Genomic DNA, 13,636 nt, shown 5'->3' on the forward strand with positions numbered 1-13,636 from the left:
GGCTAGATGTCATATAATTCTACTCCAGAAAGGGAGAGCATATGCGAGGGAAAAGCACATATGTCACAAGATAACCAGTTTCTCTGTTTTGAAAACAAAGACAGCAGGTGAAACAAGTAAACAGGACTAGTGGAGGGAAGCTGTGTCATGCTCTGAGGGCACGTCTCGTAACTAAGCTATTACTTTCATCTCTCTCCTGACAAGCTTACAAATGGTAAGGGGCAGAAGGGGGCAGAAACAGTTGAGATACAGGAAGCACAAGGTACTGGTTTGCCATGAAAAGAACAGTGGAGAGCTGCTGCTCCTGCTTTAAATTGGTCCTGCTGCAGAATGAACTGTCCACACACGCACTTTTTATTTTTCAGGTTCTCAAGTGGTCTCGAGAAGTGCACATCATCTCCTTTGCCTCAACAGAGGCAAATGGTGCTCAAACTAGGAAGCAAACACAGGCAATTTTACAAGAGTAAATAGAAACATTGTTCCCTACTCTCACGCTTTTATTTATGACACCTACGTATGCACTTTGTTACAGGGGCTGGAAAAAAAAGTATAGGTGAATCTTAACCACAAGTGGACACATACCTGGCATCTTCTTTCAGAAGGTCGCTGTACTTGGGTCCAGAAGAGCGAACATTGAAAGGGTCAGAATTATCATCTATCTGAAGAGCCTCGGCAAGACGCCTAAATCCAGGGATAGGGGGAAAGCCAAACAAAACCTTTTGTCATTGAAGAGCAAGGAGATAGGCCACCAATATAGAAAAAGGGCTCCAAAAAAATCTATTCTGTATATGTGAACCTCCTCCAGCTTTTCTCTCAGATATTCCAGTAAGAACTCTACTAAGAGGTGATCACACAATATAGATTCTTAAACACAAGGATCTAGTTTTCTAGGTACTAAAGATTTCCCGCACAGCATGAGCCTTCTGAATAAATTTCTTTATAAAAAATTGTAATTAAAACTGTTGATATTTTTAATAAAGTATACATACACCTTGAATAATTAACTAATACACTACCAATATGTTAAATGCACTTAATATATCAGTAAGTAAAAGTTCATTGCCTACCTGTTCCTCTGAAGAGCTAAGCACTCCTCATCACATTGCAGCCTGAATTATTACAGAAAAACATAATGAGCATCAACATTACCCTACTACATTTAAGCTGCAATTTTGTTGCTACTCTATCATTACTAGGGTTTAATGAAATAAACCGCGTGAGAGAAGAGCTTATTGCATGAGAAGAGATAACAATTAAAAAACAAGCAAACAAAAATACATGCAGACTTCCAAGTACACAGGTCCTTCTTCAGGTCTGGAATAGAAGCTGCTTTATCAAAGCTGAGAACAACAGCTTCTGAATCGGCCTCTGGCAATCTTTATAATTCCTTAAATAGTTACATAAAACTACAAGCTCTCCCATCAAGAGGGGCATCGAAAGGAACCAAAAAATTAAGCCACAAGTCATTTCAGTGACCTAAAAGCAGATGGGCATTATCAGGCATGGGAGTGCAGAAAAATTCAAGCATAAATTGACACATTAATGTAAGCTGAAAAAGAAATCCTAAAAGGACATGAAAAAAAAAACCCACTCATATGTGTGTGTGTGTGTGTATATATATATATGTGTGTATATATATATATATATATGAAAGAACATGTATGTATGCATGCTCTGGAAGGCACATTTCACCCAGGAAGGAACATTAAAAGATGGAAAAATATTATATTGCCTAGTAATCTATACAAATCCAGACAAACTCTATAAAGTTTCCTGGAGTAGACATAAACGTTGAAATCACAACAGTATTGATCCATTTACAAATATAAACGTCACAACAAAACAGCCAATGGTAGAGAAATTATTCTATAAAAAAACAATGGCTAAATGATTGCCAAATTCTCTATTTACTGTATTGTTAGAGTATGGTATCTAATGTCTTCCCATTTTAGCTGGGAATCTGCTCACAGTATTATCTTATTACACACATGTGTTACAAATAAGCATTCCTACCTGGCTTGCTTCATTTCTTTTTTTGTAATAAGCCTACTGATTTCCACGGAATCTCCAAGTTGCAGATCTGTTAACTTGGTGGCAATAGATATAGCAGCTATTCTGAAAAAAGAGCAAGGAAACTTTATTTGATGCAAGAAATAAAACTTGGAAAAAGCGAATGAAACCGAACACTTAAATCTCCCTTGGGAGAAAGAGAAGAAAGACCAGTTGTTTTCTAGCAGGAACCTACTTTCATGTCCCCTAGATTTAGGGGTTTAGTCCAGCTACGTAAATTAAAAGGTAAATAAGCAACAAGAAGCTTGCTTCTCCAGATTATTTAGAGCATCCCTTCTACGCAAGTGTAAATCAGGCAAAGTGAATACTCTTTCTTCCTTCCTGCTTAATATTCAACCTCTAGCTGACCACAGAGGTTCAACTTTTCAAAACGTTTTGAAATACATTTCAACTTTCTTGTGGTTCTTTGACTGTAAATAAAACCTGAAAACTGAGTTCCCTGAAAGAGCAGAAATACCTATTAAAACTGTTACAACTTTCTGTGAAAAGGTTTTCTGTTCCCATTAATAATAGCCTTCCCAGTCTGATTTACTTCCTAAATTCTGCTATCAAGATACTGCACTGCAAGCATTCAGTGAAATATCCCACATTATTCTCAAATAAAATCCTGAAGATGAAAAATTCTATCCTCTGAACTCACTTTCCTGTTAATTTTCACAAAATTTCGCAAAAGGACACTCTTTTTTCTCCAAACCTTTCACAGCAAATTCAGAGAATAGCTAATTAGCCATCAGAAAGCTCATCATGTAACATAGTCCTTTGTCAGTTGTGACAAACGTCAATGAGAGCCACCATCAGTTCCAAATTCATCAGGAAATGACGACGTAAAGCTAATGGACAATTACATGAAGGTGCTGTGTGCACCTACACCATCCTCACAGACACAGCAATCTGCACAGCTGGATTCATCAAACTTAGCTGACACTGACTAGCACTTCTGTTGATATCAACTGGTCCAAGAAAGAACTTGTGGGTAATATCAGTTATTGCAAGGACCAAGAATTAAATATATATATATCAAGACATTTGAAGGTATTGATAGCTAACCTAAGTTTGTATTTAACCAGTAATTAAACTGGTTTATATTAAACCAGTTTTCCCTCCTTTCCTCTTTAACTGGGCTCTCCTTAGATAAAATAGGTTCACAGAGAGGAGATCCAAGCTCTGACATGTCATCACTAGCAGACTAACAGTAGTGAGAAGACAAGTGTGTTGCAATACATCTGGTATGAAAGTCTGAGGGAATAGTATAAAAGAAACTATAAGTTGAAGTAGAAAAAAGCATGTGAAAAGAATTGCAAATTAAATATGGAAATTCTTACTCTACATTTAGTCAGACTGCAAAAAAACTAAGTTCAATACAAGAAGAAAAAGAATTATTGCAATACAAACCTTTGATATGTGTTCGATGCTTCCGAGCAAATCATGCTCTCTTTCCGTCTTCCACATTCACAATGGAGATCGACCTGTTGTATCGACAAGAGACAGCAGCTCTTTGAAACTACTGTACTTTTGTGGGAAAGAAAGGAAGTAAATACAGTCTTTCAAAATTTCCAGTTTTAATGTCAGTTGCTACTTTAACATGATGGATAATTTTAAAAAATACCTCATGTTTTTCAATATTCTAAGTTTATAACAAAAAATACCGTGATACCAGTATATCAATGTGATCCTTTTTGTCACTGCTGCCAGGTTGCCAGTGATTAAACTATGCAATTTGCCTGTAGGTTAAAATGAATTTTCATTAGGCATCTAACCTTAGCAGAGCAGGAAGTTGTTGGACAGGGTGAAGAAGGATGACATGGAGCCATACAGGGATGACTGCAATATAGCCTTGGAATAGTACATGGCTGTTTACACTCTTCATCTATAAGACATTCTCCTTTATGACAGATTCTTTTACATTTGTGCATTCCACATTTTAACATTTGATTGCAGCGAAGTCCGCAGGAAATATCAGTGAGATGACAGGGAATATTACTCCGCAGCTGGAAGACAGGAGGAGGAAGGTATCACCTTAAGACTACAAACCAGCAACTATAAAAGCAAATCTTGCAGTACTTTTACTGTTCACACCTCATTTTAGTATTGCCTGTGCAAGAACCTTAATACTAGGATGTTTTAAGACAACACTAGAGTTTTTCTTAATTCCAGACACCAATATGGCAGTCGGTTCAAATGACAGGACATGAAGTATCTACTAGGTCAAATTAATCACATTAAATGCAAGCACCAGCAATATAATCTACTCCAAAGAAACAATAAAAAACTAAACCTTCAGTTTCAGAGAGTCAGTAACAAATACTTATTTTATAAGTTCCGTAAAAAGCATATCATGAACATGAACAAATATTTTTCAAGCATTATTTAGCATTCAAAAAAACCACTGTGGTTGGACTTACTTCATGTTTGCCCATACACCATTTCTGGGTGAGATAGGTACATGGTGGACATTTCTCCTCGCTATGACACGAATGGTACACTGCAGGCACAGAAATACAAAAAGCAAAGAGCTTTAATCCTATACTCCAGTTAAAGGCTTTAAAGAAGATTGGAAGGACTAGTAAACATGAGTTAGTACTTCAGAACAACACAACTTCAGAGAAGTAGGATGCTTCATGCAAGTATAACCTGTTCTTTAAAACACTCCTGAAAAATTAAGATGGCAGACTTTTAGGTGAATATCCTTCCCTGTTTTCTGAAGTGGCAGAAAATAGCAAACATTTGTATCTTCTGAGCAGGATTGTGCTATTAGATTGTTTTTTCAGAAAATACATCTTTTGCTCTACAACAGATCTCAGCTCTCTATCTCACAATCAGACATTGTAATTTCAGGAAAATTAGAAATAAATGATTAGATTACCCTACTGTTTCAACAGTGCTCAATCTTTATAATATACTAATCTGTTATGATTATTGATAGTGTCTAAAACTTGCTGTCTGGATCACAAAGGAAAATAGAGCATTTTAATAGCCAGAAGTACCACTACCTCTTCAAAGCAACCAACGAAATATTTGCCATAAATACAGATAATGAGAAATACTAGCAGCTACTGCAAAAGGTGATAATATAAAGTATTTTCAAACGGCCCCCTGAACTGTTTACTACATTTTCATAGTTGTCTTGTCTGTTTGTTTAAAGCTGAGCAGCCAGTGAGTCTGCCTTACCTGGATGATCACACTCATGTGGCCTGGTGCACGTTCTTTTACATTCCGGGGGCTGGGTGCCACAGGGGACTGGGGGGTAAATCACTGATTCGCCACAGTAACAAGTTAACTCGTCAAAACCTGAAAGGGCCAAACCACAGAACACACACATCTCAATGCCTACAGTTTATGTATGCTGTTCAACTTATTATCTGCTCAAAAAATGGTAACGAAATGGTACTGATCACTGTTAAAGCACTTGAAATATCATATTTCCCATCTTAGGGAGAAGACTGCAGAGAATAAAAACGAAGGTAAAAGGAATAATAAAGCCATTAGACAAAAAATGAGAAAATATATGCTGTAAATTAAGATATATAAACCTTTATTTAACAAATTCATTATATCACCCTAATGTGGTTATGGATGACAAAAGAAGGAGCTTTAGTTGGTCCCTACAGAAGCCTTAGGGACCTTTCTGGTCCCCTAATGCCAAACTCGGAGTACTCCAAAACCCAGGAGGTTTCTCCTGTCCCCATGTGATGGATGGGGCTGCTGCTGTCCCAAAATACAGGTCCAGCGCAGAGCAAGACAGGGAGACAGACACAAATAATACACACACAGCAACAGCATGACTGGATGTAGATCTCAAATACCAACAATATTCATATAAACTATTACATCTAACAACTCATCTAATATTAACTAACTCTCATCTATGAAAAATACCAATTACAGTCACCTGCCTATTCTCAGATTCTGACCAATTCTAACCAGGTTCTGTTTCCAGCTCTGACCAATTACATCCATTTAACTTTGAAGTCATACAGAAGTCTTGCATTTAACTCACTTGTCTGCCAGCACGTTTGGCAGCTGCCTCGATGGCAGGGTTCTTCACACCTATGAAGCCCACAGTTGAGTTTGCGCCCGCAAACCAAAGAACATTTATGCTCTGTGTCCTAGGGGAGGGCAGAAAGGAAAAGCTGAGTTAGGAAATCCATTCGTGTCTATGGCCTCTCTGAGGTCCACCAATTATCCAAGCACATAGTACACTAGATAGCTTTGACCTGATCTTTATGTGTTTCACCACTATATGGATATAGAACTTTTAAAGCTGATTCTGTTAAGATCTCTAGTTCAGATGTAGCTAGAAACTGATACTTCACTTACAAAGTTATTGTCCTTCTCTTTCAGGTTGGTTGGAACTGTTTTACATATTATAATAATACCCATAAACTGAATGCTGCAGAATTAGTATAGGTACATAAACATCTGAGTAGGAGCAGTACTGCAGACTGAAGGTGCACCAACACGCAAATGTGGAGAAACAAAGGAACCTTAAAATTCATAACCATAACTGAATGTGCTACTCGATGAACAACAAAACCAACCAGGTGAACTTACCACACAGCAAATTTCATTACATTTGTGTCGCCCACATGACCTTTTCTTGTTGCATCGTTTGTCACACATGAATGTAATAGCAGCTGTTCGCAAAGAGGACAAAACATGACTTTTCTTAAATTTCTGTTCATTGCAAGAACAAAAGCAGATGTACAACATGACACTGCGCTAAGTTTGTTGCAAGACCTAGTCTTGTGCAATAAAACAAAAATGAATCTAAGTATACAGAAAGAATGAATTCCAGGGGATTCTAGGGAATGAATTTTCCCTAGACCAAGATTCATCAAATAGTTGCAAAGATTCTACAGGATAAAAATTAGGTTTTAGAAATCAACTGAACAAGTGGTGTTTTTAAGTACTCTCAAGACCACCGTGGCCAAACCAGGGGAGGGAGTGGGAACAATGATGACAACTTGTTGAATATGGTAGGTGGCATAAAAAACTGCTCAAAAATAGAAACTTGGTCTGGAGTCTTCCAAATTAACTGCTAAAGAACTTTTTTCTTACAAAACAGATGAGTAGAGGCAAGAGGTTTATTTCAAATCAGAAATGACCAACCTGGCACAGAAACACAAGGAAGTGTGGCAGCACTGATCAGATTATATTTACCAACTTTTTCAAACAAAATCAAAGTTAGTATGAACTTCAGTATTTTAAAAATGGTTTCACAATGCAAACATAACATTATAACATACCTTTATTTCTCAGGAGCGTACATGGGACTTCCTAGGAAACAAAGACGTAGTCATTGCATCAAAATTATTATCTGGAAAACGTTTAGTCAGTTGTGATACAGAAGAACTCTGTTTTAACCTTCATAATTGCTCTATATACAACAATAAAAGCTAGAAAAATCTTCATTTGTGCATTATTTTGCACATTTTAATTTACCATTTCAGTCTTGAATCTTTTAACGTTGTAGTTTTTCTTCAGAGCTTCAGCATGAAGAATTTCAGTTTGACGTCCCTCGCTTAAATCGGGCTACCTTTCTCTTAGTTTATATAACTCTTGGAAAACCACTGTGGTTTGTATCACACAAATAGAGCATGATAACACAAGACTTTGAAACCAGCTCAAATAAGCAGAGCTGTAAAGGCTGTAAAACTAATTCAAAGAATGGTCTCTAGGACAAGTGGCCTCCGCTAGCACTTCCCAGTATAATCCAATTAGCTTTTTTAGTAGCAAGAATGACAAAAGCTCCCAGGAGCAGCACAGCATCTTCTTGGTGCTCTTGTACTTCATGGCTTTCTTTTCCTCAAAGAGATAAGCTCCTTTTTCTCCCCAGCTTTAAAAAACCATGAAAGATAACTTCTTTCCATGGTCCAGCTTTATACACTCACCTTTTTTTTGAAGCCACATCGACAATAAATATTTGATGTGCGAGAACATGGTCTACAATCTCCCTCATGGCAAAGGCTTTCACATCTATGAATAAACTCTTTCAAGAGAAAAACAGAAAGGTAACATTAATACAAATTAATTTAAAAAATAATCACCTGGAACTTGGTATTTATTAGGAGCACCACTGTCTACCACTGTCCACAGATAAGATGCATTATGTACAATTGGGTTTCCAAATAAGCAATATTCTGCATTAAATATGCACAAAACATTTTAATATTAGAAATCTACCTTTTGCAAGTACTTTCCAGTTTAAAATCCTGAATATATACATAGACTAGAGTTTCAGGTCTATAATGAGTATTTTAAAAAGCCGAAACTCTGCATTTGTACATTAACGTATGAAAAAAATCTGATTTTGTAGAACAAATATATAAATTTCTCTTCCTTTTTAGCCTTAATGACTTGCTATGTATACTGTCACTTTTCATTCTTTCTGATTAACTCCATTCAACTAAAACTTAAATTGCCCATTCCCTTTCTATTTGCAGTCCTTTAAATAAGGCTGACTGAGGGGTTCAGTCATTGCTAAGAGGTGCTGAGCACCTCTTAGGTACCAGCAGCCCTGGTGCTCTCCAGAAGAGAGATTTCACCGTTTCACAAACTGCTGGTAAAGTTAGAGCTTCAGACAATCCCACAGGTAAATTAAGTTACTTAATGCACTCATTTAGGTGTCATTATTTTGGCATATTAGCCCCTCCCTTTAAGCATCCAACATAACTTTTCCCTCATGGTCTTCCTATATCAGCAGGAAACGACTATTTACTAAAGGCACATGAATGAGTCAGGACATTTAATTCTGCTCTAATAGACTTCACATAAAAGACACAAATACCTTAGTGGGCTTTTGAAAGAACACAGCAGACACTACTCTCTAGAAATTCCCACAGCTCTCCCAATAAAGAAGTCCATGTAAACAAGATTTCAAAGGCTAATTTTTTTTTCCCCTGAACAGATACATTTCCCAGTATTACTGTGACAGAACACAGCCAGGTTGCAGACTCTGCAGTGACTTTTTCGCTCAATTCAATTATGCTCAAAATCACCAAGAAAATATTTTTTTTTGAAATCAAGGACCAATTCAATAGCACTGAGGTACTTCCAACATTCCAATGCAAAAAGTTCTGATTACCATAGCTCCCACAAGAGAGGGGTTTGCCGCACGTTTTTCCACACGACGGGATGGGATCTGTGCATAACTTCCGTTCAATACAGCCCAGTTCCAGTAACTTGCTGAGAGGAGTCTGGCCACAGGGACAGCGATACACTACCTGGGGAAGCCGTGGACAGAGCTGGCAGGGCTGGGGATGACACACTTGTGTGCAGTTGTGTCTCCCACAGTTTAATTTCCTGGGGGGTGGGAAGAGGGAAGAGCAAAAAAGGAGGGGAAAAAAGCATTAAGAACATTGTGATCACCAAGTATGAATAAAATTACCTTTTTCTCTTTGAAAGCTTAAACCAGTGACCTTACTTGCCACATATCTTCTGACATGAGAAATTCCCAAATCCATCCGAGAATTCTTCCTTTGTCCCACATAATACATCTTTAAAGTTGCTCCCACAGTAACACACTAAAAGGAATATGCAAAAAAAAAGCCAAAAAAAGAAGAAAATAATACCACCAAAAAATATCTGCAACAGTAAATACATAAAGATAGAAAATGATAAATTGCTATCACTTTTTAAAAGGATAATGAAGCTGCTTTTCTGGAGATGTACTTCAGCTACATAGATCTCAATTCTGCAGAAACTGATAATTCTATTTTAGTTGTATTGATAAGAAGAGAAAACAAGGGAAATTATTGCCTCCACAAGAAAGCTAACTTGTTGAAGCAGTATATGTAATCAAAGCTAACTATTACTGTAAAGAAGAAAGAAAATGTTTGCAGCTTTCTTTATATACCATTCAACAAAAACATAATAGTATACTTGCTTATATTCTTAGACATCCTCATTCCCATTCAAGACCAAACTTAGAATATCTTTAAACAGAAATGAAAAGCCATTTGTTGTGATGTGTTTTCATGCAACATTTTCTATTCTTTTTTTTTAATCTTTCAAAATAGGATCATAGACAACTCAGGCTGGAAAGGACCTGAGAAGCTCATGTAGCCCAGGTCCTTGCTCAAAACAGGGCCAGCTCTGAGGCCAGACCAGGTTACTTGGGGCTTTCTCCATCTCGGGCTTGAGGACACCCAGACGTGGAGGCTGCCCAGCCTCCCTGGGCTACTGCTCCGCTGGCCTCACAGGGGACAAAGTTTTCCTTGGAGCCAGGTGGAACGGGCCAGTTCAGCCTAACCCCACTGCCTCATCCTCCCAGCGCACGGAGCCTGGCCCTGCCTTCCTGACCACCTCCTGCCAGGCACTGAAGGGCTCCTGTCAGGTCCCTCCCAAGGGAAGGGACCCTCCTCGGGGGGATCCAGCCCAGTTCTACCAGCTCAGCCCACAGCACATGTCCCCATGAACCCAAAGCACCTCCACAGGAGCATTCTGCCCTCATTTATACTCTTTTTAAATACATAGTAATGATTAACTATGTTTCATGAGTTAAAGACTCTAGGAATAGATTTTTTTTCTTTTTTTTTTTTTTTTTTCTTTTCCCTCCATTTTTGCTAGCAAAAGGTGGACGTGCATAAAATATTCTGTTTCTTACCTTGCTGGACTACTAGTTGGCAAGGGGAACATTTCCCTGCATGGCACACTTGGGCACAGCTGTGCTTACCACAATTTAAAGTATTTCCACAGACATTAGAGCAACGAATTGCTGTTGACTGGCCGCAGCGAACTGAGTGACTGTGGAGAAAAAGCACCAGCTATTAGCTCTCAAAGTCCTCAGCACATTTGCTTATTATCAGAAGAGCTGCTAAGAAATCTTCACCCTCTCCCCACTTCACCAGTTTATTTCCAACACACAGTTTGTGTTGGTTATGCCCACTATTGCTCATTGTGGAATCACCACAAATGGTGACAGAAAGCAGGGGCAGGACAGTCTTGCTGCTGGCTCCGATTCTGTATATATCAAACACACAAAGAAACACATCTTCAAAATTGGAGCATGCTACAGCTCTGCTTCCCACAGCTGATATGTTATTTCTGAAATTTAATTACTACGCCTGGAATTGAATAACTCAGCACTGTGTCCCATTTAAACAGAGAAGATCTTTCTACTTCTTTATATGAATCTTCCACAACAGGACAATTCAACTCTGTGTATCATATTTGATTTCAATGCGGCCAGCTGTATCCATAGAATTATAATGGTTGGAAAAGACCTTTAAGATCACCAAGTCCAACCAAGTCCTGGCCTCGATGGTTCCTGTGCTCACCTGCAGCTGCAGAAAGCACCAGCTCTGGCAGAGCCGGTTTCCTGGTTTCCTCGTGTCGCTCACATTGCTCTGTCCATGTTGACTCGCTCCCGTTTGTCACAGGGCAAGTTCCCAAGTCGGCTAAATTAACATTCCATTAACTAAATCAATGGCTTTGATTCTGAAAGACTTTGGGAAGGCCTCTGCTCACAGAATTCCTACTACTTCAGGGGAGGTCAGAACGCAACCATTGCTGCTTATAGGGGCACTACAGGAGAGAACATGGCCACAACACCGGACATATTCTTCTCTTTTTAAAGGACAACTGTAAAAAGAATTGTCCCCTCCCTTTTTAAAATACACTTCTCTGACAAATTTAGTCAGTAAACATTAATGCTCAGAAACAGAAGCATTCTCACCTCGTTCGCCCGCATTCACAGGTTTTGGTCACAAAGGCCGGGCACGAAGGGCAAGGTCCTGGATGGCAGAGGCTAAAAATAATTTTAAAAGAAAAAAATTACACTGTGTTTTCCTCTAACTTTAAAACTCTCACAGGGAAAAAAAATCTGTAGTGCGACAGAATTATAAACATTTTAATGTAACAGTAAAAAAAGAAAACAGAATGTTATATATGTAACCTTTAATCTTGAAGGATATTAAAATATTAACACTTGATAAAAAAGGAGATAATGACACCTCCATTGGTCTCTCAAGTCTCCTAAGACAATGAAACTTAAGCAAAACTTCGTATTTCTCTGCTGTCACATCAGTAGCAACAGTTACCAAGGCATTTCCTATTTTGCATCTCAGCAGCTAGGACACATCAACTCAAGCCTGCTAGTCCCTGACAACCCTTAAAACGAACTGGGCTGGTCCAAACCATTAGTAACATCTTCTGCCTTCCACAATCACCCATTGCTTTAATAGTTTAGCGAAAAACACTTCTCTGAAGTTTCTCCTTTTGCTCTGGTGACTTTACCTTTTAGCTCAGCAACAGGTGAGGCAGGAGCCTTTGGGCTCTGGATAACAATCCCCCCTCACAGAAGGGGCTGCCTACCACAAACATAGTGTCTGGCCTGCCTCAGCTGCTGCTCCCCTCCAGCAGCTGCAGTGTCCTGCGAGGGTGACCAACGCCAGCCCTCTGCTTGTACATCAGCCTCGACCTTCTGCTCGGAGACAGTCCCTCTGCTCAGCTGCTTCTGCTCAGAGACAGTCTCTCTCTGCCTCTTTTAGCAAGATCTCTTAGGGATCGATAGGCCTAGGTTGTCAAGTTACATTCTACCAACTTGTCTGCACTCTTCCCTAGCCAGGTCCCAGTTCCCTCCCTTTGCAAATCAACAACTCTCACTAGGAACAAATTTGGGATTATTTAGTAGGACCGGCCAGTTCAGATGCCCTTGCCAAAAAGCAGTTACTCATCTCCTAAATCCACAAAGTGCTGCCTTTGTTAGAGGCAGCACCTGACAACCACCTCACATCAGCAGTTTGTCACCAGGGCTTCTGCTGCCTTCTTCCTCTACCTCCTCCCTTTTGATTATAAGGCCTAACCTACCATCCAGCTTGTGCTAGCACCAGCAGTGAAGCTGAGCCACTGTCAAGCCAAAACGTTAACTCAGTTTTAAAAGTCCCTTTGGAGGGGTCAGTTGATCCTTCTGGCCTCCTGAAGTGAGCATTAGAGCAGACTAGAGAAAAAAGAGATAGAACAGCTGGATGAAGAACGGAGAAAACAGGAAAGACAAGAGAAGCAGTAAAAAGACTATGCCATTAAATAGGGTTTTTTATCTTATTTATTGATTATGATTTCTTGATATTGATTTTTGACTGATTAAACCAATCAAAGAAGAACATGTCATGGGATTTCATCCTTAATGAGAACTAATGTTGCATCAGAAAGAAACCTCTCGTGTGAAGGACATAGCTCCACAGTGCAACAAATTTTACCATCTTGACTTCAATCTACCAAGACCCATGCAAAACCTAAAGGCATGAAATCAGATCAGAAATAAAAGCATTTGATTAGAAGTAAGTATCAATTCGAAATACCACATATGATCTAAGTCTTAACTTCAAGGAGGAAGGGGAAAGATGAAACTCCCAGAAGTCTTGTCACACTAAGTTTGCTACCTGGCATACTATTTTCCTCAACATCACCATATTCAAACCATTATCCTTTTATATTTTGCCTATGCAAGTACAATCTTGATCCTCTTTATAATGACGTCTTACCAAATGTTAACAGCTTACCGTACCGACCAAGGCTACTTTTGCATCTTAAGTATCTATAAGAGGCTGCACTTTTATAGGAAGTT

At 38.8% G+C, this 13,636-nt stretch overlaps 1 protein-coding gene across 1 annotated transcript in view; it reads right to left on the bottom strand.

Annotated features, from left to right (window-relative positions):
• The window catches only part of NFX1 (nuclear transcription factor, X-box binding 1), a 44,610-nt gene that overhangs the window by 14,726 nt on the left and 16,248 nt on the right, over window positions 1–13,636 (bottom strand). The window contains exons 7-21 of the mRNA XM_026039663.1: window positions 11,747–11,818; window positions 10,676–10,815; window positions 9,494–9,593; window positions 9,155–9,372; window positions 7,962–8,059; window positions 7,317–7,347; window positions 6,622–6,704; window positions 6,068–6,176; window positions 5,239–5,358; window positions 4,473–4,552; window positions 3,828–4,058; window positions 3,463–3,536; window positions 2,014–2,115; window positions 1,068–1,109; window positions 583–681 (exon numbers count right to left, since the gene is read on the bottom strand). Coding sequence (XP_025895448.1) covers window positions 583–681; window positions 1,068–1,109; window positions 2,014–2,115; window positions 3,463–3,536; window positions 3,828–4,058; window positions 4,473–4,552; window positions 5,239–5,358; window positions 6,068–6,176; window positions 6,622–6,704; window positions 7,317–7,347; window positions 7,962–8,059; window positions 9,155–9,372; window positions 9,494–9,593; window positions 10,676–10,815; window positions 11,747–11,818 — 1,599 coding nt within the window. The remainder of the gene's footprint in view (window positions 1–582; window positions 682–1,067; window positions 1,110–2,013; window positions 2,116–3,462; window positions 3,537–3,827; window positions 4,059–4,472; window positions 4,553–5,238; window positions 5,359–6,067; window positions 6,177–6,621; window positions 6,705–7,316; window positions 7,348–7,961; window positions 8,060–9,154; window positions 9,373–9,493; window positions 9,594–10,675; window positions 10,816–11,746; window positions 11,819–13,636) is intronic.

The sequence above is a fragment of the Nothoprocta perdicaria genome, unplaced genomic scaffold, assembly GCF_003342845.1.
Source record: "Nothoprocta perdicaria isolate Ctin4 unplaced genomic scaffold, notPer1 scaffold_235, whole genome shotgun sequence".
In the NCBI taxonomy this organism is placed as follows: domain Eukaryota; kingdom Metazoa; phylum Chordata; class Aves; order Tinamiformes; family Tinamidae; genus Nothoprocta; species Nothoprocta perdicaria.